The following is a 25,929-nucleotide window of genomic DNA, read 5'->3' on the forward strand; positions in this document are numbered from 1 at the left end:
CTACTGGTTCCACATTACTGCTTGTGAGAAACATTTCAGTGAAAGAGTAAGACTTCACATGAATGAAGTGTAAAGAAGCTACCTTATATATATATATACCAAGTCTGATTTTTTTCATCTCACCTGGCACTTGTTCTCCAAGGCTTCAGATGCAGATCTTTCCACCCCCTTCTACCTGATCCTTTTTTTCATAATGGAGATGTTGGAGATTGAACTTGGGAGTCAATACATGCTTGCCACCAAACTCTGATTCTACCACAGAATTTCCCCAAGCTGCTGTTGTCTCCAGCCCCAGCCCAAACATAAGCCTATAACCAATTTTTGGGGGGCAGGAGATCTTGTTTATGCATTGCACTGACAGCCTCTTGCCACCATGGCTCCTATGTAAATTAAAATGGGTGGGTGGGCAGAGAATGTTCCCCACAAGATGGGTATGACAGGTGTTTATTAACTACCATGTCTGAGTGTTTGTGTTTTTATCCACATTGCTTTGGGAATACTCACTGGACATTTTGCACAATGCTTAAGGTTCATTCACTTGTCAGTGGGGTTTGTTTGCAGTTGCCTTCTGAATTTTTTTGCCCTCCCTGTTGTTCCCCCAAACACCCATGTGTGTGAATATATTACCTGCCAAAATCTTAGTGGACTCTAGTTCACAAAAGCTTATGCCACAACAAATGTGCTCATCTTCCACAAGACTATTTTGTTTTTCCTGCAACATTAGCCCCTCTTGCAATTAACACAGTGCTAGAAAATCTGATATATAAGCTAATCGCCAAATGGTGCCTTAAACCTAGGTTGCGGTCGCCACAACAGAATGTCTAGGTGCCTTTTTTGCAGTGAGGTTTATTATTTATTTCATCTCTATTCTGCTTTATATTTTAAAGAAAAAACCTCAAAGCAGTTTCCCACACATTAAAACATAAATTAAAATAACCCAGAATAAAACAAATTCAAGCTTCAAGGGAAATAATTCAGATCCTTCTCTAAGCGACATTTTGCTTTCCCTGTATTTATTTATCTACTTAATTAATATAGCTGCCCCATAGCAGAATTACTCTAGGAAGCCACTGTGGTGTAGTGGTTGGAGTGCTGGACTAGGACCTGAAAGATCAGGGTTCAAATCCTCACTCAGTCATGAAGCTCACTGAGAGACCTTGGGCCAGTCATTGTAGAAATGAATTGAGGAAGGGGCTGGATAATTTTGAACACTGAATTAACAGTGTATATCTAATGGCAGTATTGCCTACCTGCTCATTCCCACAAATTTACACAGTTAAATTTAGGCAAGCTAAATTATTTTATCTACTGTTTTATGGGAAAGCACACAAGGAAGAAAACTTGATCATACTTGGCAGCTGCCTGTTGTGAACAGGTGATAAGCAATGGCAGTTTCTCTTTCTCTGTTCTCTTCTCTCCAGAAGTTCCCCTAGGCCAACTTGGTGTCATTGGAAGGTAACCAAGAACTCCACAACATCTAAACAGATGACTGTGATGTCAAGATTTTTCAGGCATGTGCTTTTCAATAACATAATGGAACTCTATTAACCAGACCTTCTGTTCCTTCAAGGCAGTGGTACCTTGAAGCGGTCCATTAGGGTGAATGGGGTGCTGTCCCACTGACCTCAGTCTGCTCCCAGCCGGCCCTCACCTGTCTGCCTTCTTACAGCTGTCAGCTTCCTCCTCCTTAGTTTCCATGTTTCCCTTGTAGTGGCTATTGGCTCCATCTCCCTGCTATTGGCCCTCCTGCCTTCTGTTCTACTAGTCCTGGTTGAACATCAACCAGCGCTGCTTCAAGCTGTTCAGGATAGATTGTATGGAGTCTCAGCCTGCCCCTCGCTTTCTCTTTCTCCCCTTCTGTCCCTCACTCCCAATGCTTGGCTCCAGTTGGCTGTTTTGTGCAGTTTCCAGATTGTACTAAAAGGCAGCCCCACACAAAACATTTTACTCAGTGAAATTGATGATCCACAACATCATGGCATGGCTGTGGCTCCAGTAGAGATTGCAGTTTGTGCATTGGCTGAAGTTGGAGAAAGCCACTCTGAGCCATAGCGGCCAATCAAGTGAGAAAGTTCAAACCAGGAATACTACAAAATTGTAAATCTGATCCTAATGGCATCTCTCAACTTGTTAGGATACAGTTTACTGGCTCTCATCCAGTCTTACTGAACTCTTGTACCAGTTCAACACTTGAATTGGACGAAAAAGAGGACTGCCTTCATATTGATGATGCCTCACTCCAAATTGCCGAATGAGCTCACTCAGTTTTGTGTAGATGTTAAAAACCATAGGCTACATGAAGGAATCCTGTGACAGCTCCTTAGCGTAAATGCTGAAGAACTGAGCCGTAGCCCCCAGATACCACTTTCTAAATTGGCTGTCCAAGTAGGAACAGAGCCATGGTAAGTGTCGGCATCTTTCGGGGGTCGGGAAGCCAGCTGGCTAGCCCCCAGCTGGATCATGCCCTTCCAGCCATGGCAATCCCCCGATCTCTGGTGCGACGTAAATCAGCGACTCAGCCTTCAAAGCCTGAGCACACTATATCAGCAGAGCATACTGGGCAAACAGAAGTGGCGTGAGGCTTGTGGAAGCATACAAACAAGCTACAGATTTATTAAGCATAAATCAGGACAAGGAAAACATGTCTCTCTTTCGTCTCCTCAGAGAGAGAGTCAAAAACAACAGCTATACACAACGGAAGTTCCCAGCAAACTGTGCTGGTATGTAAACAGACGTGTGACACGCAACAATCCCACGTCTGTTCCTTAAGGTGGAATGGAATTTTCCAACAGTAAGATCATGTGCCTAGCTTCCAACCCAGATGACTTATTTTGAAGTTTACTGTTGTCAATGGCAAGAGTAGCCAAGGTTGGACTACAACTTCCATCATCCTTGACCATCTCAAGTTGATGGGAATTGTAGTCTATCTAACAAAATTGTAACTACCTTAACTACCTCTAGTCAATGGTATCAAAATCTCTGAAAAGTCCCCAAGAATGAGCAGGGCTGCAGTTCCAATGTTCTCCTATAATCATTGGATATCTACTGGACAGCCCAAGGCAATAAGTAATCAAATGGAGTCTAATGCCCAACTGAAACGGATCTGGATAATCAGCCCTACAGAGTGGAATAGCACTGTGCCCAGACATGGATTATTGGGGAAATAAAAATCCTCCAGCAAGAAAGTGAATACCATGATACCCATAATAATCTAAGCAGGGAATGACAAAGAGCAATGCAGGGGGAAAGCCCGTTCTCTCTGGCTAATGAAAATCTTACCAATCTTCTTTCTGTGACTTCATCAAACATTTTCTTCATCTATTGAAGCTTAGTATTGTAACTAGAGTGGCTAGAAAGCTATGATGAAGACAGAAGTTACTGTTTTAAATAACTTCAGCCAATCTCCAGGGTTAAGCTGCACAAAATCCAGATCTTTTTTGCTGTGTATCATGCTGATCAGCCACACTGGTGATACCACCAATATACCTTTTCCTAATTTCCTGAATTTTTTCTTATTACTCTAAATCCCCCTTTTAGATAAGTTTATGACTGAAGGGATACATGTGTGGCTTAAAAGCCTTATAATTTTACAGCGTTTGTGAACTACCAAGTAGGTGAATGGTCTCTGGGTGGCGAACTGTACAATTTGAATGCATAATTACAAACTAGCAAATATACGATCACAATTTTAAAAGGTAAAACCATCGCCACAAAACAGTGTAACAAAGGAATTGAAAATGTCTGGGAAACTAAAAAAGTCTTTGTCAAAAGGACACCAGGTGAACTTTTCTGGGGATGACATTCCATAACTGCTGCCACTGTAGGGAAGTCCCTCTCTTCCATTGGACCTCAGAGAAGCTGGGGTGGGGGGCAGAGTTTGAATCACTGAGAGTCACATCTATCTTTCTGGTTGCAAAACTGAACTCTCCCTGTGGTTGAGAAACTGACCATAACCTCTTTCCCTCCACTGTCTCTATCACCTTTATTTTTAAAGCTGAGAGTCTCGGGAACCTAAATTCTCACCAACCCAAACCAATTGTGTGTAGTGTGGTGTAGTGGTTTGATTCCCCGCTCCTCCACATGCAGCTGCTGGGTTACCTTGGGCTAGTCACACTTCTTTGAAGTCTCTCAGCCCCACCCACCTCACAGAGTGTTTGTTGTGGGGGAGGAAGGGAAAGGAGATTGCTAGCCACTTTGAGACTCCTTAGGGTAGTGAGAAAGCGGGATATCAAATCCAAACTCCTCCTCTTCTTGCTGTACTTTGGCGTGGTAGTAATGAAATTGTGAAATCATGCACAGCCCTACGGATGTGACGTTCACCACAAGATCTCTCCCTACATGGGGCGCTGTGGGTTAAACCACAGAGCCTAGGGCTAGCCGATCAGAAAGTTGGTGGTTCGATTCCCTGCGACGGGGTGAGCTCCCGTTGCTCGGTCCCTGCTCCTGCCAACCTAGCAGTTCAGTAGCACGTCAAAGTGCAAGTAGATAAATAGGTACCACCCTGGCGGGAAGGTAAACAATGTTTCCGTGCGCTGCTCCGGTTCACCAGAAGTGGCTTAGTCATGCTGGCCACATGACCCGGAAGCTGTACGCCAGCTCCCTCGGCCAACAAAGCGAGATGAGCACCGCAACCCCAGAGTTGGCCACAACTGGACCTAATGGTCAGGGGTCCCTTTACCTTTACCTTTAATGAAATTGTGAAATCAGGCACAGCCCTACGGATGTGACGTTCACCACCAGATCTCTCCCTACATGTGTAAAAATGCACATTAGTTCAGGAGCAGAGCTATCATTCTGTCCACAAAATATATGTCAGTGGGCATTAAATTGGTGCTGTTGGCTTTTTTGTGTGTGTCTTCCATACTGAGGGGGAAATGATAGTAATAGATTTGTTTCTACTGAGTAAAAGGTTGATGCGGTACCCATTTATTTCTGTCCAGCAGGGCAGTAGCAGTTGTCTCAAACCACTTGCACCATCCCTTTCAAGCTTCGCCGGGGAAAGTAGTGCTGGCTTTTTTGGTGGTAATCTAATACCAAACTGCTGCTGATCAACTGAAAAATTCTGCAGCAATCACATGCTGGTAGGAAGCCATGGGTAAAAAGTTTCTACTTTGTTTCTGGTGAGCATCCTAACATTCTCTTGGCCAATTCACACAACAGGAAGTTGGGACTTTTAAAATTTTCACCCATGCTGTGTTTTTGTGATTGACTTGTCTGAATGAACTGTGCTTACATTGGCAAATTCCCACAGAAGCAGAGCAGCAATGTGGTGCGTATCTAACACCCATCCAAAGTTAGCCAAAAAATAGGCACGGTTTATGGTTGTATTGATGCTTTTTATTTTATTCTGAGCAGCCCCTCTAAATGAAGCCTTCTCAGTAAATACGATGTACTGTACAAATGGAAATTCAGCCCATTTTGGGGTTTGCTTGCAGCCGAGCACAAATGCTAGAGGATTCTTTTCTCCTGGAAATGGTTCATTTTTTTAAAAAAAATCAAAAGCTACAGGAATCTGGGCTGACGATGGATGAAAGTGCTGGCAATGGAAAATGTCAGCTTTGAAGCTTCTCCCACTGTATTTGTTCACTTTGAAATGGGTTGGGTTGATTTTAATACTATTTAACATTTATAAAGTTGCTTGGATGTAAGCTGTCAAAAAGCACTTGCTATATACTGTCGGAATTTACAGTAGATGGGATTTTCTGATAAGGTTGTGCTGGGATAATTTTTTTTAAAGCAATGGCACATTCCTCCTCATTTACAGCTTAGCAAATGTGAAAGGGGATGGGTCTGTGTTAAATTTCTGGAAATGTGTGCATGCATGATAATACACACACACACACACACACACACACATATATATATATATAGTGAAAAATACTTAGATGAACAGATTTAGAATCGGGGAAGTATAACTGTACAGGTGACCCTATCCCTATAGAGGGAAACTGAAATTTATATAAAACAGTATGGTGTTGACCTTTCTTATATTTACCCAGTCACTTCATTCTTTCACAATGGGCCTTTTATGTCTGTAGTTCCATTCTAGATACCTTACAGCTCTGGGAAGCTTTAAAATTGGGAGATCCCCCTTCCTAATCACTTAGAAAGCAGCACATTTTCTGCTTGACACATTTTGACTATTATACTGCTGTGACCTGTATCAATTATTAAATACTTCCCTATTTATATTGCTTTGCACCAGTTTGTGTGTTTATCAGCATTTTAGCTCTAATCCATCCTAGGACATGGGCATGGCAGGGTGGAGAACCACTTTCAACCACCAGGCTGGATCAAAAACTTGCGAAGCTTCCATCTGAGTGGAGACAGCCACCTGTCAATCACTTTGCATCATATGACTTCAGATGCATCCAATTCTTGCTGAAAGCAGTGGGGTTTATGTTCGGTGCCAGATTTAAACAGCAAGCCCACCAGCAAAGGAACAATTGGGCATGTACACACTAAGCTGTATGTTCTGTGACAACAGTGGTTGCCATGTCTGATGTCATGTGGCTACTCAAAACTGCCTAGCAGGCTAAACTGGGTGGCTTAGCACCCCCCATAAGGGGCGGCCCAGTAAGGCTGGAGGTTCCTCACTACTGCCATATACAGCAAGTGTTGTACCACTGGACCACAGATGGGGGTTTGTTGGCATCTTTCTGTCTCAAGAGGCAATGGAGTGTTCCTCCAGGGGTGACATCAAACCGCTGCATTAGCAGCACCGAACTGACCTCCCCAGAGTCCAAGCATGGGCAGTGTGTATGGAGGTCCTGGGCCACCTAGACGGCAAGATTCCTCTCTTGGTCTCGCCAATGTGGTCCAAAGGAAAGCAGAGCAATACGTTTGGCACCGGCTTGGCTGCAGGAGTTGCCGGAAAGAGGTGTACAAGGCGGCATTCAACCATCGTAGGGACTCCACTCTGGATTTGGGTAGGGCTTACTCCAGGGCTAGGCAACCTAAGGCTCATGGGCTGGAAGTGGCCCACTGAGGCCGTTTGAGCTACCCACAAACTGAGCTGCCTGCTCGGCAAGTCCCCGTGCACTGCGCTAAACCAGCACAGCACGGGAGCTCTTTCACCGCTCCGGAAATAGCTACAGTGCATGTCCAGATGCCAGAAATCGCACCTGCGCACATTCGCAGCGCTGAAAATCGCTTCTGCACATGCGCGATTTTCAGCATCTGCACATGCGTGGAAGTGATTTCTGGCATCGTGCTGTGCTGGCCCAGCCCACGGAGGATCTCCGCGGGAGTGATCCGGCCCATGCCCAGTAAGCCTTGTTGACCTTTGGCTTACTCCATAGCCTTTTCTCCCAAAGATGTCGCACAAGGCAGTGGGTATGGATTATTTATCAGGGTTTACTCCCAAAGTCTTTCTCATGAATGAGGATAGCTGCAAGGCAATGGAGGTTAGGTTCAGAGTTTTCCTTCTCTTGGACGGGGATTTACACTTCTGGAAATTGCCCCACAAACAGTATACAAGGCCTGAACACAAACTTTTGTTATATGTACCTTCCAAAAGTGTTTTTTAGGAAACAGGTCGAGTCCAAAGCCCATGAAATGCAAGAGACGCAGCCCATGCGCATAACAAATCTGCAATGCAGTGTATTTAAAGATAAGCAGCACAGTAGCCATTGATGACAGCTTTTGCTTTACTACATTAACACCTGTAATGGGAGAGAAGATCCTTTTCTCACTTAAGTTCTAAATGAATAGAATCAAATTTGTTTGAAAAGGATTGGGGACCTATTCTCGCTTTTAAAACTTTCCTCAGTTAGCTGTCTAATTTCCAGCTATTCTCATATTTAAAGAGCTGGTAAAAGAATAGAGCTAGCATTGAGGACATCTCTGGAACTTTTACTGAACTCTCACTAACTCATGATCATATAGAAATGTAGTATTTGCTGGTTAATAACAGAAAATATTTGCAGAAGTGTCTGTGGGGTGCAAAACCTCAAGGAGCTGTGAAGGACAAAAAGAATTTGAAGGAGAGGTCAAACCTGAAACCACGTTTCATTTATTTTTGCAATTTAACTACTATCTATAGTCAAAATTACAGGGCTTAAAAAACAAACAAAATTACTGTATAAGGCAATAACGAACTAAGGCACTACACTATCATTGAATCACAAATCACTTTAAGGCAGCGAACAGGAGACAAGATAACTTGCGCAGCAACCAATAAATTGGAAACTGAAGGCAGAGGATTAAAATCTCCTTTAATAAATACTAGTCCCATGTGTCATAAAATGGAGGTCCATAGCGGGAGATTGCAAGCCAGTTCTTAGATGGCACTCACGAAACGGAATACATTATCGCAGCTGCGTGATTACCTACTCCTCGTAAACACCATTTCGCGCAAACCGCATCACAGTTGACCCAAGCTCTGCAAGAGAAGAATGTGAATCCAGGAACTGACCAATTGCAGTAAGCAATGGGAGAGGTGGAGTAGAGGGCAGCCGTGCGCACCGGAGGGGCGAGGGCCTGAGTCATGGGGCGGGGGCGAAAAACCATGCAGGAAACCGATTTGGGCCAGGAAAGAGGATTGGGCAAAGTGGGGAGCAGCCAGAAGGAACTCGGATTGGGAAGGAGCGCCTTGGAGCGCACGGAAACGGTTGCTGTGTTCCTCGATTCGGGAACATGCCCAGATCAACCCTCTTGCTTTAGTTAGGGAAACGAATGGATGGGATCACACAACCACCTTTTCTTGATCGACTGCGGTCACGCGCTGCGACGGAAGATGACTTCCGCAATCTTATGTACACATCAAGAGGAAGGCAGCACGCAGGCGCGCTTCTCCCTCTGCGCAAAGGCTGCAGGGCGCACGAGAGTCTCCACCTCCGAGAACCTCTCAGCTGATCAAGGCTAACTACTTGCAGCCGCGCTTTTCAGGGAGGGGAAAAGTCCGGCAAGTCGTGCCTAGCTCCCCGGATCGAATCATCCAACTGCTTGCAGGGCTTTTGTGTTTCTCCGTCTCCGCACCGGTGGGCTTTGATCCCACGTGGCTCCCACCTGCTTTTCGCCCAAGATGCACGCTTTAGGTCCTGCTCCTGCTTGCGCGCTTTCGGTCCTGCTCCTCCTGGTTGCTTCGTGGCGGGTCGGGTCGACGGAGGTGCACAGCCTGCAGGGGAGCTGGCGGTTGAGCAACGGGAACGGCTCGCTGGTGCTGGGAGGAGATGTGCCCGGGTGCGTGCACACCGCGTTGCTCCGACACGGTCTCATCCAGGTACGATCTCGCTGGCGCTATCAGCCGGCCAATCAGCTTCGGCTGCGCTGGTTCGAAAGTGAGAGTGGCGGCTGCTGGACGCTCCAGCGAAAGGCCATTAGCTGCGAGGGGTGGTGGTTGGTTACCACGTTTATTTGGCTATCGTCGTTGTTGTTATTCATTTCGTTTCTAGACCGCTTTATATTTTTAAGAAAACAAATATCACGGCGGTTTGCAACACTGTTTTCATGGGGAAGGGAATGTGTCTATGATCCACAACAACCCTCTTAGACTGGTTCACACGTGCATACGCGCTTCACTTGATTCCTCAAGGCTCTCGGTCGACTGCCCTGGAAAGCATTGTGTTTTAAACGTGATGTGAAGCGAGCGACAGGAATGAGATGGCTCATTCGCTACTTAATACAGGTACAAGTAATGGGCCTCTGGGTGCGTGCATACTACCCTTATTGGAGGTCGAGTGGAACCTGAAGCAAAAAGTTGCAGTGTGCAGTGCTCTTCTTCATTGGAGAATAGGAAGAGCCCTGCTGGTTACGTAGACTAGGCATAGGCAAACTCTGCCCTCCAGATGTTTTGGGACCACAACTCCCATCATCCCTAGCTAACTGACCAGTGGTCAGGGATGATGGGAATTGTAGTCCCAAAACATCAGGAGGGCTGAGTTTGCCTATGCCTGATCTGTTTCCAAAGTATCTGTATCCAAAGTATCTGTATCCAAAGTATCTGTATCCAAAGAGTATCCAAAAGTATCTGTATCCAAAGCCTGTCTTATTGAAAAGAGCAGGAGCAGCTCAGCGGAGCAAAACCACTACCATGTTTTTGCACACTTCCCATTAGTTTCAGTGGGTCTTGCCCAGGAGAATAGGTGTGTGTGTTGCAACCAGAGGTCAGCAGGGAGCAACAACTAAGACAATGGTGAAAACTAGCTCAAAAACAATTGGATATGTAGGCCTGTAGCATGGTGATGCACTAGACCTGAGTGTGAAGCAAAACGGGTTGGTCAAATCATTATGTTCTCTGTTTCCCACTTCAGCCTTTTCCATTCATTCCATTATGACCATTTATGATAATAATATTTTCAGATAACTAAGTGCAGAGCTGCGCAAACCCTGGGGCTGCATGTGATCCTTGCACCAATTTCTTGCAGCCCATAGCTTTATTTTATCTGGGCAACTAGGAGGGGAAAATGGGAGGAAAGGGGTTGGTATTGCCTCCAAGCCTGTCCCCTTTTGTCTCTGGCCCTACCCATAGTTGTGGCTCTGGATAGATTACCCCAAAAGGAATCTCACCCGTGGAAGAAAAAAAGATGGCTTAACCCTGCTTGATTATTTTGTATCATTTGCTATTACCACATTTTATTTATCCCTTTTTGGTGCAAATACTTTCTCTCTCTGCATGTACGTTAAATGGCAAAGGGGAAAACAGGTGTCACTGAAGTAGGCCTACAATGCATGTCGTTACTTATAGAGGTGATCAACCTGTGATTGGACTCTGCCAGTTCAGACTTTAGGTGATGGCCCACAATTATTGAATGCTATTCTGTATATCTACATATAAATTTCCATCACATAGAAAAGTAGTTGTTTTCTATAAAAACCTTCATTCTAGTTATCTCTCTTTGTGTTAAGTGCTAAGCAAATTAATTAATGCACAGTAGCAGGAAATAGGATCAAAATGCATATATAGTATTAAACATGTAATATAATCAGATGTATAGAGGAATAAGGTTGGTTTTTTAAAAAGAAATGGAAGTATTTATACATCATATAAAAATACAAATCAAGCATTAATACTTCATTTTGAAGAAACACATTAAGAACAATTAAAGGAAACATTGTACAACTTAGAAATAGCACAAAGGCCTAAATTTCCCAGTAGTTCATTTTTACAGATGTAAAGTGCATGCAAGTGTATTTTTGCAGGTGTTGTTCAAGGTTAATGGAAGGCATTGTGGTGATCACACAGTGTCCCCCGGATGTTTCACCGTCTATTGATCCCTGTGCCACCACTTTATTTCTCGCTGCCACCACCCAGACCCTACCTGGTACAATACTGAGTCCAGTCAGGGTTAAATTGGAACATAAACTTTTGTTTATTTATTGCAGTTTAACAAGCGTGTGGTTTCATAAACGGTATCGGCCAATTACAATCATGGGGTGCCTATCCAGACCTATAACTTCCGCTACCTGCTCTCACTCACTAAACCACCTCTCAGATATTTACTTGTCTTCCTGGCTCCTAACTGTTTCTGACTCAGCTTATTTCGCTACGCTAACTCAACCTACCAACAGACTCTATCCCAATTCACTCCCACTCCAACCAACCACCCAACTCGCAACAAACTCCTAACGAACTCCTCCCTTTGCCCCTCCCAAAGCTGGTTTTATAGTCCCTCTGACTCCACCCCCCTGATTGGGTAACCTATTTAACTATTTCACCTCCAGCACTCTCATGCATGACTCGCAATTCAGCAGTTATCTTGCAAACGAATACATGTGCGTTAAATGTGTGTTGGATATGCTTTAAAAGCATGGTGTGTGCATCTGCCCACAGAAACAAACCTCTCCATCCAGCAAGCTGGAGACCATGTCACAGTTCAAGGACGCATTGCAGCCAGGCAGAAGTACTCAAGGAGGGCTTGGGGTGGAGCCAGTGAGGAGTGTGGCCTGGGAAGGAGGACTTGGCCTGGGCTGGACAGTGAGGCCCACAGGACCAAATTCAGGCCCCCTTGCCACCTCAGGCCTAGTGCTCCACCCCTTCTAGAGAGTGCAGTAACTCTAAACACATTAGACTTCTGTGCCAGGAAAAACAACAGCAACAACTTAGTTGACCTACATCATAATAACAACAATAATTTTATTGTTGCCCCAGCCACTCTGGGCAGCTTCCAGCGAAGTATAAAAACACAACAAAACATTAAAAAAACTTCCCTATGTCGAGCTGCCTGTATATACTGCGAAATTGAAAAACAAGTTACAAGTAGGTAGCTGTGTTGGTGTGCCATAGTCAAAACAAAATAAAAAAAATCCTTCCAGTAGCACCTTAAGTTTGTTATTGGTATGAACTTTTGTGTGCATGCACACTTCTTCAGATACACTGAAACAGAAGTCAACAGAAAAACAAATTTTAAAAGCCCCTGCTGCTATTTGTGATAGGAAAAGGCCAACATTGTTGTCTTTGGTGTTTCAGGTTGCCAGTTCCAGCTGCACCTAACAACCATTCTGTCCCTCCCTGCTGTTTGGTTCTGTCTCTGCCCACCACAGCCACTTCCAGAACCTCATCGCAGTCTCCCTTCACCGGGTGCATTTCAGAAACTTGTATCAAGCCTTTCTGCTCTCCCTGTCCTTCCGATTCCCTTCCTGGAACTGTCAAAGCCGCCCAGCTGGTTGCACTTGTTTTCCCCATGCAAGCAGCCTTGTGAAATACCGTACAGTGGTACCTTGGTTCTCGAACTTAATCCGTTCCGGGAGTCCGTTCGACTCCTGAAATGGTTTGAAAACCAAGGCATAGCTACCGATTGGCTGTGGGAGCTTCCTGCTCTCAATCGGAAGCTGCGACGGGCGTTCGGCTTCCGAAAAACGTTCTCAAACTGGAACACTCACTTCCGGGTTGGTGGCATTTGGGAGCCTATTTGTTCGGGAGCCAAGCCATTCGAGCACCAAGGTACTACTGTATTTACTCGAATGTAATGAGCACTTTTTGGGGGCCAAATTACGTTGCAGAAATTAGCGTGCACATCAGATTTGATGGCGCATTTACATTCACCAGCAAATCCTTTTTTGGTTTCAAGGTTTTGAAAATGGAGGTGCGCATTTGATGGCGTATTACATTCAAGTAAATACAGTATATCCAAAGTAACAAAAGCATTAAACAAGCATCTTGCCATGAAACATGAATATACATACTTTCTCTAGAGCACAGTAAACCTGTATTACCATGGGAAATTCTGCTGTGCTTCCCTTTGTCTTCCGAGACTTCATTTAAAAGCTGTGAGTACAAGTCACAAATTTCTTCTGAGCTCGGTGTGCACTTGGCAGCAATGGTTTTGGGCGCATGGTGCCAGGAGCTGGTGTTGCTAAAACTGCTGTCCTATATGGTGAGACACCAAGATTACAATTTGAAGCATCTTTTTGGGCAGCAAGACCTTTGGCTCTCCACAGAGGGATGGTGAAGCTGTGGCCTTCTAAATGTTGAACTCCCAACACGCTTCACCCTCCGACAGCATGGTCAATGGCCAGGGATGTTGGCAACTGTATTATAATGATATCAAGTTCACCACCTGTCTTAAGACTATAAAGTCTTCCTGTATAGACCATATGGACTAGGACTTTTCCCAGTGAAGGAGAGTTTTTCTGGGCCCTGAGGCATGTTGACTCTTGGATAGAGTTTCTGAGCTCCACATTGGGTGAAAGATTCCTGCATTGCAGGGGGTTGGAATAAATGGTCCTCAGGATCCCTGCCAACTCTAAAATTCTATTATTCTATGAATCCCTTGTTCCTGGCTCCCCATTTAAGAGCTACCCATGGCTCAGTCCTGATACATATCAGTGTGGGGAAACTGTCAGTTTTGAGTTAACAAAAACAGTGGCTCAAAAAGTGATCTAAACATCAGTTCCTCCTTTACATTAACAGAATGCTGGCTGCTGAACAAATACATATTTGGAAAAAAGAGATGTTTTATAATGAAAAACAAACTGTTACAACTTAGATCTGACACTTGGCAAATTTTCCTTGACTTTCTTATAGTGCAATCAACTCCCTGTGTTCTCCCAGCTCCTCACCATCTTATCATGCTATAGGTGGGGGACCTGTGGCCCTCTGGACATTGCTGGTTTGCAGCTCCAACCAGCCCTTGACCACTGGTCATGTTGGCCGGGAATGGTGGAAACTGGAGCACAACAACATCTAGAGGGCCAGAGCTTTCCCAGCCCTGCTGTAGGTTGTACTAAGAAGCAAGACAATAACAGGAAGCAGCACAAGTCACAGATCTTGTGCTAATTACGCTGCAATCATCTCCACTAAAAAAATAGAAATAATGAGAGCAATATTCCTCAAATTTTCTGCATGTGTAAAGTTTTCCAGACTAGTGACTGAACAGGAATGTTCCCCCACCCCTGCAGAACTGAATGTTCCCGCCCCCCGCCATTTCTTGCATGCTATGATATATGAAAACCATTTTCCAGTTATCTCTGTTAGTTAATTTTTCTCTCACTCTGTACATTGGTACCTTGGGTTAATAACTTAATTCGTTCTGGAGGTCTGTTCTTAACCTGAAACTGTTCTTAACCTGAGGTACCACTTTAGCTAATAGGGCTAAATACGCTGCCACCATGCAATTACTGTTCTAATCCTGAAGCAAAGTTCTTAACCGGAGGTACTATTTCTGGGTTAGTGGAGTCTGCAACCTGAAGCGTCTGTAACCTCAGGTACCACAGTATACACTTGGATATAAAGGCAGCCAAGTTTGTTCTCTTGAGCTGGAAGCTGACTGTTCAGAAAGCAAAATGATTCATTAGGACAAAACCTTAAAGATAATAGAGCATTAAAAAGCCTTTTTGAACTGTGTTGTTTTCTAGCTTTCTTTCAGGATGTGGTAACTTGAAATTTTACTACACAACTGTTACTTCACTGGCCAGGGAGGGGGTAGTAGCTCAGTGGCAGAACATCTGTTTTGTATGTTCCAGGTTCGATTCCTGCCATCTCCAGATAGGGCTGGGAGAGATCCTGTCCAAAATCTTTGAGAGTCGTGGCCAAGTCACCATACAGAATACTGAGCTCTATGGACTCTTTGTCTGATTCAATATAAGGCAGGCTTCCTGTGTTGGTACTTGACAATAAACCAGGCTTTGATTTTGCTCTACTGTTTTAAATGAATCTCAAAGCAGCTTACAAGCAATAAAGAACAATAACGTGATAGAACAGAACATTGCAGATACAGCATGGATCATATAAAGTAATTAACAAATCATTAGTAAAACTATTGCAATCTATGAAACACTATTAACAAAACAGCAACTAAAACCAAACAAACAAAAAACCAGCAACTAAAAAAATAAGCTAAACACCACAATTACAGCTAAAATATCTAATTCATGAAGGTTTGTTGTGAAGGAGCAACGTGCTGCTGCAACTGCTTTGTCACTTCTGGTATGTTGTGGTTTGTTAGGGAGAAAGCAAAGATGACGCTTTGCATTCTTCCGGTGAGTGATGGCTCTCATGAAATACCGTAGTTGAAACACTAAACTTCCTCTGCTCGGGACATAGCACAAGAACACAGGAAACTGCCTGATCCTGAGTCAGATAATTGGTCCTGCTAGCTTAGTACCGTGGTACCTTGGGTTAATAACTTAATTTGTTCTGGAGGTCCGTTCTTAACCTGAAACTGTTCTTAACCTGAAGCACCACTTTAGCTAATGGGGCCACCCACTGCCGCTGCGCCACCGGAGCACAATTTCTGTTCTCATCCTGAAGCAAAGTTCTTAACCCGAGGTAATATTTCTGGGTTAGTGGAATCTGTAACCTGAAGCATATGTAACCCGATGTACCACTGTATTGTCAATGCACAGACTGGCAAGATTCCACCCCTGGTTGTCTCTCAGCTGAATCTGGAGTTGCCAGGAATGGAACCCAAGACTTCCCGCGTGTACAGCAGATTTTCTACCCCTGCTCTGACCGATAATACCTTCCCTCAAGACAAGCTGGGCGTGCTTTCTGAAACAAAAGCCTGCGCATGGAAGTCACCCATCATGGTTTGAGCTTTGGGATGAGGAAGCTCCCCACTTGTGCGTGACCGTGTGAGAATGCAGGCCGCCAGGAACCTGGAAATGGTGGGTGGCTCACGAGGAGACCCTCCCCAGAGGACATGGACTTCATCTTTGGGCTCTGGGAAGGATCTCCTTGTGAGACAGAGGAGCTGCTGTGCTACTCTGTGCACCAGCTGTTAGGCAGGGAGGCTGAACAGCCTCCAAAAGAGCCCCACTGTGCCTCTCAAGTGGAGATAGAGGGGCTCCAAGGAGGGGCTACTTAAAATAGAAGCCTTTCTTGTTGACTGAAAAGGGTTCTGCAGTGAACCCGACAGTGGGGTTTTCTTTTGAAACGAGACAATTGTAAGATGTAATCTTTACATGCTGTGTGACAATCAAACCACTTTACTTAGAACAAATTGTATTATTATTTTTATTAATTAATTGAAAGTATTTATAGGCTACTTAATATTTGAAAATCTCTTTAAGTGTCCTATAGCACAAATCAGTAAACAATATTAAGTAAAACAACAATGCAACACAAAAGGAGGAATATAAAGGAATACAGTGGTGCCCCGCAAGACGAACACCTCGCAAGACGAAAAACCCGCTAGACGAAAGGGTTTTCCGTTTTGGAGGCGCTTTGCAAAACGAATTTCCCTATGGGCTTCCTTCGCAAGACGAAAGCCCATAGGGAAATCTCCGGGACAGCGGGGAAGCGCAGCGCGTCTTCCCCACTGTCCTCGGACCTCCTCCGAAGGCTGGCGGCGGGGAGGAGAGACCTCCTCCTGCCGCCAGCCTTCGGAAGGCTGCTCCGAAAGCTGCTGGTGGGGCGGAGAGACCTCCTCCCTCCGGCAGCCTTCGGAAGGCTGCTCCGAAGGCTGCCGGTGGGGCGGAGAGACCTCCTCCCGCCGCCAGCCTTCGGAAGGCTGCTCCAAAGGCTGGCGGCGGGAGGAGGTCTCTCCGCCCCACCGGCAGCCTTCGGATGGCTGCGATCTGAAAATGCTGGCGGGCAGCAGCGAACGCTTCGCTGCCGCCCACCAGCATTTTAAAAGCCCCCGGGACAGCGGAGACTTCTCTGCTGTCCCGGGGCGATCTGAAAATGCTGGCAGTCGGGAGGAAAGCCCTCCTGTCCCCGGAGCTTGCGGGGTGGGAGGTGGGGAGAAGGGCTTTTCTTCCCACCGCCAGCCTTCAGAACAGGCTTCTGAAGGCTGGCGGTGGGAAGAAAAGCCCTTGTCCCCGCCCCCAGCCTTCAGAAGAGGTCGGGGGACAGAGTGTCCCTGGACCTGGTCTGAAGGCGGTTTCCATAGGAACGCATTGATTGATTTTCAATGCATTCCTATGGGAAACCGTGCTTCGCAAGACGAAAAACTCGCAAGAAGAAAAAACTTGTGGAACGAATTAATTTCGTCTTGCGAGGCACCACTGTATTAAAAATAAATAAAAGCAGGAGTGCAGAGAATTCAATATAAATGACGAAAATAAAACTATATGAGAGGCACCCTTTTCAACATGTTAGGCATGAGAAAATCTGAAGTCCTCTTTGGAACTGCTCCAGGCTCTGGTGAACTGGGAGACATAACATGGACTGGATTACCTTAACACTAAAGTTTCATTTTTAGGAAAATAATTTAACAAACATTATTTCTTACAAAAACTATGGAAAGAGGTCATGCAAAGAGGCATTCTGCCCTCTGTATTGTAAGATGGTACTTTCTGAAAGAAATGTTTGCATCATCCAAAAGCAATGACAATGTGCTTTTTGCTTCAGAACCTATGGGAGGCATTCAACACTAGTCCTGCTCAGAGTACACCCATGGGAATTAATTGACACGATGACTAACTTAGATTCATTCATTCCAGTGGTAGTAGACTTCATTGAGTACAACCCATTGTGGTTTTTCAGTTCATTTGCACATTTATGTCCATCTAATTGATTAATCAACTAACATTCATTTGCTGTGTAACAGCCCTAACCCCAGCACTGTTTTTCCTGTTACATGTTAAAGGTAAACATTTGATATTGGTCCCAGAGGCTCTGGGAAATACACCTATGTCCTAAAAGATCTCAGTCCTCTGCTGGAACAAGTTGCTCACTTGGATCTATCCATGAGGCTCCAGCCTTAGCTCTTTCTCTGGGGGATCTGGCATCAAACCACAGCACAACAAATTTTACCCCACAGCAACTGACGCTATGTGGTAACATGAGAATTGCTCTGGGCTCAGTGGTATCTCTGTTGGCAGCGATCTCAAGACAGGCACTCGGTTCTTTTACTTGATGCGGCACAGTAATGTGTTGGCGAGACAAAGAGATAGGTACTTATCCCGATTTATGAATGTGGTAGTAAGCAGTCTTAATGTGGTTCCTTAACCCATCAGTGGGCAGCCTTTGGCTCACAGGCCTAACTAGGCCCAGCAAGAGTCCTAATTTGCCCCATGAGGCCATTTTCCCCAGTCCATGCCTACCTTCCCCATCCCTGACGTCAATATGGGAAGCTGGGTAGAGACATGGCTTTAAAGGAGTGCACAATTGTTCCTTTGCAAATGGAGCTCCCCCACAGTGCCATTCAGCTGATCAGGGCTGACAGGGAACCCCATTGGGATCAGTTGCCCCAGGGAGTGCCCCATCAGGAACTCCCTAGTGCAGCTAAGGGGTGCTGAGAACCATTACTCTGAGGTCTGTTTGCAAGCAAACAACAACAACAACAACAACAACAACTTATTTATATCCTGCCCATCTGGCTGGGTTTCCCCAGCCACTCTAGGTGGCTTCCAACAAAATATAAAAATGAAATAGTCCTTCAGATACAGTCATACTTCGGGTTAAATGTGCTTCAGGTTGAGCGTTTTCAGGTTACTCTCCGCGGCGACCTGGAAGTAACGGAGCGCATTACTTCCGGGTTTTGCCACTTGCGCAGACGCTCAAAATGACGTCACACGCATGCGCGGAAGCTGCGAATCGCGACCCGCAGATGCGGGTTGCATTCGCTTCAGGATGTGAATGGGGCTCCGGAACGGATCCCGTTCGCATCCAGAGGTACCACTGTATTAAAAGAGGGGGATAGCCCTCAAGCTGCCTTTTCAAAGGACCGCATGTGATGACATCAGGCAGCTGACAGGTGAGCAGCCTGGCCTACCCATCAAAGTTGGCCCTTTGCGGTTGGGGGTGGGGAGGAAGGATCCAGCCCACATTATTATTAGTGTGGTATACCTGATCTCTGCTTGCACCATCCACGCTGATCTGGGACTGGCTGGGTTTTTGCTCTGCTTTGTGATTTGAGCTTTAGACTATTGAGCCCATTCTGTTCCTACGAGCTTCTCAGCTCTGTGATTTTAAAACGGCATTGTGCATATGTGAGGTACTGCTTTTCTGAATTAAATATGAGGGAAATAGTAGGAAGATACATACCCAGAGCAGTCACTTGCTCTTGCAGAGATGAAGGCAGGATGACACAATCACTCCTGATACAGACAGAAGGATTTACCTGCCCTACTACAGGCTGTTTTGAAAGAGGCAGGCCCCAAATTTCATAAGAGCCTTTCATATATTTTCCCCTTTGGCAAAACTAGAGCCTGCTTTTCAGCGGTTGCCTTCAAAGTGGGTATTTTAATTTGTTTCTTATAGCACACTAGTGATCCTCTCTGGTTGGCAAAAGGTTTGGGGAATGAACACTCTAAAAGCTTTCTCTGCCTTTTAGCCTTCAAAAAAACAAACCCAAAGATTAGTATATATAATCCTCATTCCCCTGTGAATTGTCTGGGAGGAATTAAGTAGCTGTAGATACAATTAAATATTAACCTGCTATGCAGACGACAGTGCAGTCATTCTGAAAATATCCCTAATACGCACCCATACACAAACACACATACCTGAAGAGAATGATTTCTGCCTCCTTAGTTCCTACAGTAGTGCTAAATATTCCGGTAAAGAAGTTATATTTAGCACAGGCTCACTAAAATATGCATCACACTCTCACATACATGGGTTGGCTAAAGGTTTTCTTCCCCTCCCCCTTTTTTCAAAACTCAGGCTATCTTCATTAATTGTTTTCAGGCAAAAATTGTACTTGTTTGCCTTCAAAAGGCTCCAGGGTTCAAATGCTGGCATAATGAGGATTAAAATGTTGGGATTCACCGAGTGTGAATTTCCCAACTCTTTCCTTATTAATGCCCCGCCTTTCAGCTTTGATAAGGGAGATGAACTCTTCTTTATTTAATACTTGCTTTTGTGAGTTGGCTTAGATGGAGAGAATACTGTGGTGAGGTTGGAGTGGAAAAATGAAAAGAGAGAGGAGGGGACGGGGAATATGAATGAATGGTAGACATTCTGCAAATGTCCAGTACCATTTCATGGGAATGAATCAACATGCTATGTACAAGCCTGATAAAGTTTATAGGTAATAATCTGCCTCCATTATAGATGTTAGTTTCATTGCAAAGTTTGGTATTGCTGAACAGCAGAGGATTCCCTGTTGGAAAAGCAGGAAAAGACCATTCTGGCTTCAGCATCTAGTGGCTTCACTTAGATGCTCAGCAAAGAGGTTCACAGTCTCCTCCCTGCATGTTTCAAACCCTAATACCCTTAACAGTAGTGTGTCCATATATATATTGCAATGGTACCTTTTAACAATCAGTTTTTTAAAAATTATTTTGTGTGGTCCATCAATAGGATCCTTATCACAGATTTAATGACCTGGCCTACGCATGGATATCCTTGGATAACTGGACATACAGCAGAGATTTCAAAACTCCCTTTGATATCAGGTATGAAAATGGCAGAAGTTATGATACAAAGATTTAGGCTGTACTCCTAAGCACACTTACCTGGGAGTTAGTCCCTGGAGCAGACTAGAAATGGATGTTGCTCAAATCATTTGTCAATGTGGGTTTTGTAGGTCTAGGTCTGTGTGCATGTTAGGCTGGGTCCCTTCTCAGTTGCTCTCCTTTTTCTAGTGTCATCCTTTTCCTTGACACATCCAGGGTTTAGCTGTAGGTTTGCCACACTTTATACTAACCACAGGGTTCTCGTCATTTGCAAACTCATTTCAAATCTATGTTTCTAACTTGTGATCTAGCTGGAAATTTTGTTGAGCACAGTGGTATCTCGGGTTAAGGACTTAATTCATTCCGGAGGTCCATACTTAACCTGAAACTGTCCTTAAACTGAGGTACCATTTTAGCTAATGGGGCCTCCTGCTGCCGCCGTGCGGCTGGCGCATGATTGCTGTTCTCATCCTGAGGTAAAGTTCTTTTTTTAAAAATAATAATAATAATATTTTATTAAGTTTGACAATAGGGATAAAAAAACATTCACAAAAACAATATAAACACAGAAGGGATATAAAACATAGAAAATTTCACAATACAAAACTACAAACATTTAACCTAACAAGGGAGGAAAAAAGAAAAAAAATCAATACACACACAAAAAGGTAAAACACAGATCACTCTTTTCTAATTTCTTATCTTTGATAACTTATTTTCCCGACTTCCTCACGCCTCCCTTTTTTGTATCCCTTTTTAACAGTTGGTTCAGCAAATTCATATCCTGTTACTTTATCCTTACTTATATTAAATTCCAAATTTATAATTTCTGATTTTTATCTATCTTGTTACTAAAACCCCTTCATTTCATTTCAATGTCATCAGCATTCATACATTTTACAATATTTCTGTAAATAGATTTTAAATTTCCTCCAATCTTCTTCCACCGACTCTTCTCCCTGGTCTCGGATTCTGCCAGTCATCTCCGCCATTTCCATATAGTCAATTACTTGCATCTGCCATTTTTCCATGGTGGGTAGGTCTTGTGTCTTCCAATGCTTTGCGATGAGTATTCTTGCTGTTGCTGTAGCATACATAAAGAAAGTTCTATCCTTCTTTGGCACCAATTGGCCAACTATGCCCAGGAGAAAGGCCTCTGGTTTCCTCACAAAAGTGTATTTAAGTACCTTTTTCATTTCATTATAAATCATCTCCCAGAAAGCCTTAATCCTCGGGCATGTCCACCAAAGGTGAAAGAATGTACCTTCAATTTCTTTACATTTCCAACATTTATTATCGGGCAAATGATAGATTTTTGCTAGCTTGACTGGGGTCATGTACCACCTGTACATCATTTTCATAATATTCTCTCTTAAGGCATTACATGTCGTAAATTTAATCCCAGTGGTCCATAACTGCTCCCAGTCAACAAACATAATATTATGTCCTATATCTTGTGCCCATTTAATCATAGCAGATTTTACCGTTTCTTCCTCAGTACTCCATTTCAACAGCAAGTTATACATTCTTGATAATATCTTAGCATTGGGTTCTAACAATTCTGTTTCCAACTTTGATTTTTCCACCTGGAAACCAATTTTTTTGTCTTGATTATAAACCTCTCTTATTTGAAAGTAATGTAACCAGTCTCGCACCTTCCCTTTAAGCTTCTCATAACTCTGCAATTTCAGCTTGTCACCTTCCTGTTCCAAAATTTCACAATACTTTGGCCATTTTGCCTCCATATTAAGTTTTTTCATAGCTTTCGCTTCCATAGGTGATAACCACCTTGGGGTTTTGTTCTCCAAAAAATCTTTATATCTTGTCCAGACATTAAATAGTGCTTTCCTGACAATATGGTTTTTGAATGCTTTATGCGCTTTAACCTTGCCATACCACAAATATGCATGCCACCCAAATACATTATCATAACCTTCAAGGTCTAGGATGTCAGTGTTCTCAAGAAGTAGCCATTCCTTCAACCAGCAAAAAGCTGCTGATTCATAATAAAGTTTAAAGTCCGGCAGGGCAAACCCCCCTCTGTCTTTAGCATCAGTAAGTATCTTAAATTTTATTCTGGGCTTTTTGCCCTGCCAGACAAATCTAGAGATATCTCTTTGCTACCTCTTGAAACAGTCCATCTTGTCAATGATTTGTAATGATTGAAACAAAAACAACATTCTCGGCAGTACATTCATCTTAATGACAGCAATCCGACCCAGCAAGGAAAGCTTCAAATTCGACCAAATCTCTAAATCTTTCCTCACTTCTGACCAACATTTCTCATAATTATCTTTAAATAAATTTGCATTCTTAGCAGTCATATTCACCCCCAAGTATTTTACCTTCTTTACTAATGTCAGATCTTTCTCTTTCTAAAACCTCTCTCTCTCCATCGGCGTCAAATTTTTCTCCAAAACCTTAGTTTTTAACTTGTTTAACTTAAAGCCTGCCACATGACCGAACTCCTGGATTAATTCTAGAGCCCTCTTGGTACTAGGTACTGGCTCTTGTAATGTCAATACAAGATCATCTGCAAAGGCTTTAAGTTTATATTGTTTTGCTCCGACCTGAATACCATGAATCAGCTGGTCCCTTCTTATCATATTTAGCAAAACCTCCAGGACCGAAATAAAGAGCAGTGGGGAAATTGGGCAGCCTTGTCGTGCCCCTTTCTCAATTTTAAATTCTTCTGTCACTATGTTATTAACTATAAGTTTAGCCTTTTGTTCAGAATAAATCGCACCTATACCATTTTCAAAATTTTGTCCAACCCCCATCCCCTGCAGATTTTTCTTCATAAAAATCCAAGAGATGTTGTCAAAGGCTTTCTCCGCATCTGCGAATATCAAAACCGCTTTTGTATTAATATTCACTTGTAACTTTTCCAAAATGTTAATTACATTTCTCATATTATCAGATAAATGTCTACCAGGGAGAAAGCCAGCCTGGTCTTTATGTATCATTTCTGCTAAAACTTTTTAAAGTCTTTTAGCCAAAATATCAGCAAAAATTTTGTAATCCACATTAAGCAGGGATATGGGGCGATAGTTCTTGAGTTGTGTCTTCTCAGACTCAGTTTTAGGTATAAGTGTGATGTAAGCTTTCCACGACTCCGGCGCCTTTTTCCCCTCCATAATTTCGTTGCAAACCTCCTTTAGTGGTTGAATCAAATAGTCTTTCAAAGTTCTATAGTATTTGGAGGTTAATCCATCAGGCCCTGGAGATTTTCCCAGTTGCATACTCTGTATGGCACCTTCAACCTCTTGTTCCGATATTTTGTAGTTCAACAATAATTTATTTTCTTGAGAAATTTTTTGTAATCCATTGGTTTTCAGAAATTGATCAATTTTAGTCTCTGTCTGTGGCCCTTGTTTATAAAGTTGTTTGAAATATCTCTGGAAGCAGTTTCTAATCTCCTGTGGGTTTTGTATGTTCTTTCCATTCACTTCAAGGTTAGTCACAGTATTTAACTCACGTCTTTTCTTCAATTGCCATGCTAGCAATTTCCCACATTTGTTAGCAGATTCAAAAGTCTTCTGTCTCATCTGTTTAATTTTCCATTCTATCTCCTGATTTGTCATTTTCATATATTGTGCTTGGTAAAATTTGATCTCTCTCAAGATTTCCTGCGACTTTGGTTTAACTCTAAGCTTCTTCTCTCCTTCTTTTATTTTTTCCAAGATCTTTCCCTTTTTCTCTTCTTGAGTTCTCTTTTTTATTGCATTCTGCTGAATCAAGAATCCTCTCATAACGGCTTTACTTGCGTCCCAGATTACCCTTTTTTCCACTGATGTCTTCAAATTTATCTCAAAATAGTCTTTAACCATTTTTTGGGCCTTCCTAATAATTTCTGGATCTCTAAACAAGGTGTCATTCATCCTCCATCTGAAGGAGCCAGTCAGTGTTAGTTTCATTTTCAGTTTCACAGGGTTATGGTCAGAGCAAGTTTTGGGGCAGATTTCCACCTTTCGAATCTTTGGAGCCATTCCTCTGGTTATCCAGATTTGGTCAATTCTTGTCCAGGTCTTTTTGGCTTCAGAAAAGAAAGTCCCTTCTTTACTTAGAGGGTTCTTAGTTCTCCAAGTATCAATTAAATCCATATTGTCTGTCATTTCAAAAAAAGATTTCGGTAGTCTTCCATCTTTTGTTATTACTTGTCTGTCTGACTTGTCCATGTTTGTCGATACCACTCCATTCATATCTCCAAGCATAATGATGTTATAATCCATAAAGTCCAACAACGTCTCATGCAGTTTCTTAAAGAATTCTGATTTCCCCTCATTTGGTGCATAAACACCTACTATCAAGAATTTCTCTCCTTGGGCCTGTATTTCAATTGCCACAAATCTTCCTTGTTCATCTTTGAAGACAAATTTTGGGGATAAGCTTTCTTTCGCATAGATCACCACTCCTCTCTTCTTAACTTTGTCTGATGAAATGAATTCTTGACCCAATCTTTTGTTAATCAATACTTTCCTATGTGTTCTAATCACGTGGGTTTCTTGCAGGCAAATCAAGTCCAAATTTTCTTTTTTCAACAAATGAAAAATTCTTTTCCTCTTGTCAGGGGAGTTCAGACCCCGGATGTTCCAACTTAGTGCTTGCAGAGACATTGTGTTGTTATTCTGTAGTCCCTCCAACTGCTCCCGTCAGTTGTTCTTGATCAGTGGGTGGTATTGCTTTCTCTGTTTTTTCCAAGCCTGATGGTGGGTTCCCTATTTCCAGGAATCCTGGTCTTAATGTCTTCGGCTCTTTTTCCGCCTCTTTCTGTAGATCTTCCTCGTGATAGTTCAAAAATCTCACTTTGTCTTCCTCTGATCTTATCTTCACTTTTTTCCCTTCATAATTGAAGGACAGACCCTGGGAGAACTCCCACCTGAAAATAATGCTGTTTCTTCTTAACAGTTGGACTAAGTCACCGTAGTTAGCTCTCAAATCCAATAGGTGCTTTGGTATATCTTTGAAGATTTTGATTCTCAAATCTTCTATCTCCAATGGATTCTTGTAATGGAGGCTCAATATTTTGTCTCTCTCTTCTTTGGATCTAAGTGAAATCAAGCAGTCTCTCACTTTGTTCTTTCTTCCCCCTTTGCCAATTCTGAAGGCACTCACTATCTTGAAATCTTTATCTAACTCAAGGCCCCAAAATTCCTCAAACTCCTGTGTAAGAAAATCACACAAATTGCCTCCTTCCACGTC

The 25,929-nt window shown here is 43.4% G+C and overlaps 1 protein-coding gene across 4 annotated transcripts in view; it reads left to right on the top strand.

The window, feature by feature from the left end:
* The first annotated feature begins 8,157 nt into the window (after positions 1 to 8,157).
* The window catches only part of MANBA (mannosidase beta), a 63,439-nt gene continuing 45,667 nt past the window's right edge, over positions 8,158 to 25,929 (top strand). For 2 of the 4 annotated variants that reach the window (XM_053403946.1, XM_053403949.1), the window contains exons 1-2: positions 8,160 to 9,223; positions 20,633 to 20,727. In XM_053403946.1, the coding sequence (XP_053259921.1) occupies positions 9,026 to 9,223; positions 20,633 to 20,727 (293 nt within the window). In that variant the 5' untranslated portion in view covers positions 8,160 to 9,025. Of the gene's footprint in view, positions 9,224 to 20,632; positions 20,728 to 25,929 lie in introns of all 4 variants that reach the window. The other 2 variants (XM_053403947.1, XM_053403948.1) reach the window with 2 other exon arrangements.

The sequence above is a fragment of the Podarcis raffonei genome, chromosome 9 (assembly GCF_027172205.1).
Source record: "Podarcis raffonei isolate rPodRaf1 chromosome 9, rPodRaf1.pri, whole genome shotgun sequence".
NCBI lineage: Eukaryota > Metazoa > Chordata > Lepidosauria > Squamata > Lacertidae > Podarcis > Podarcis raffonei.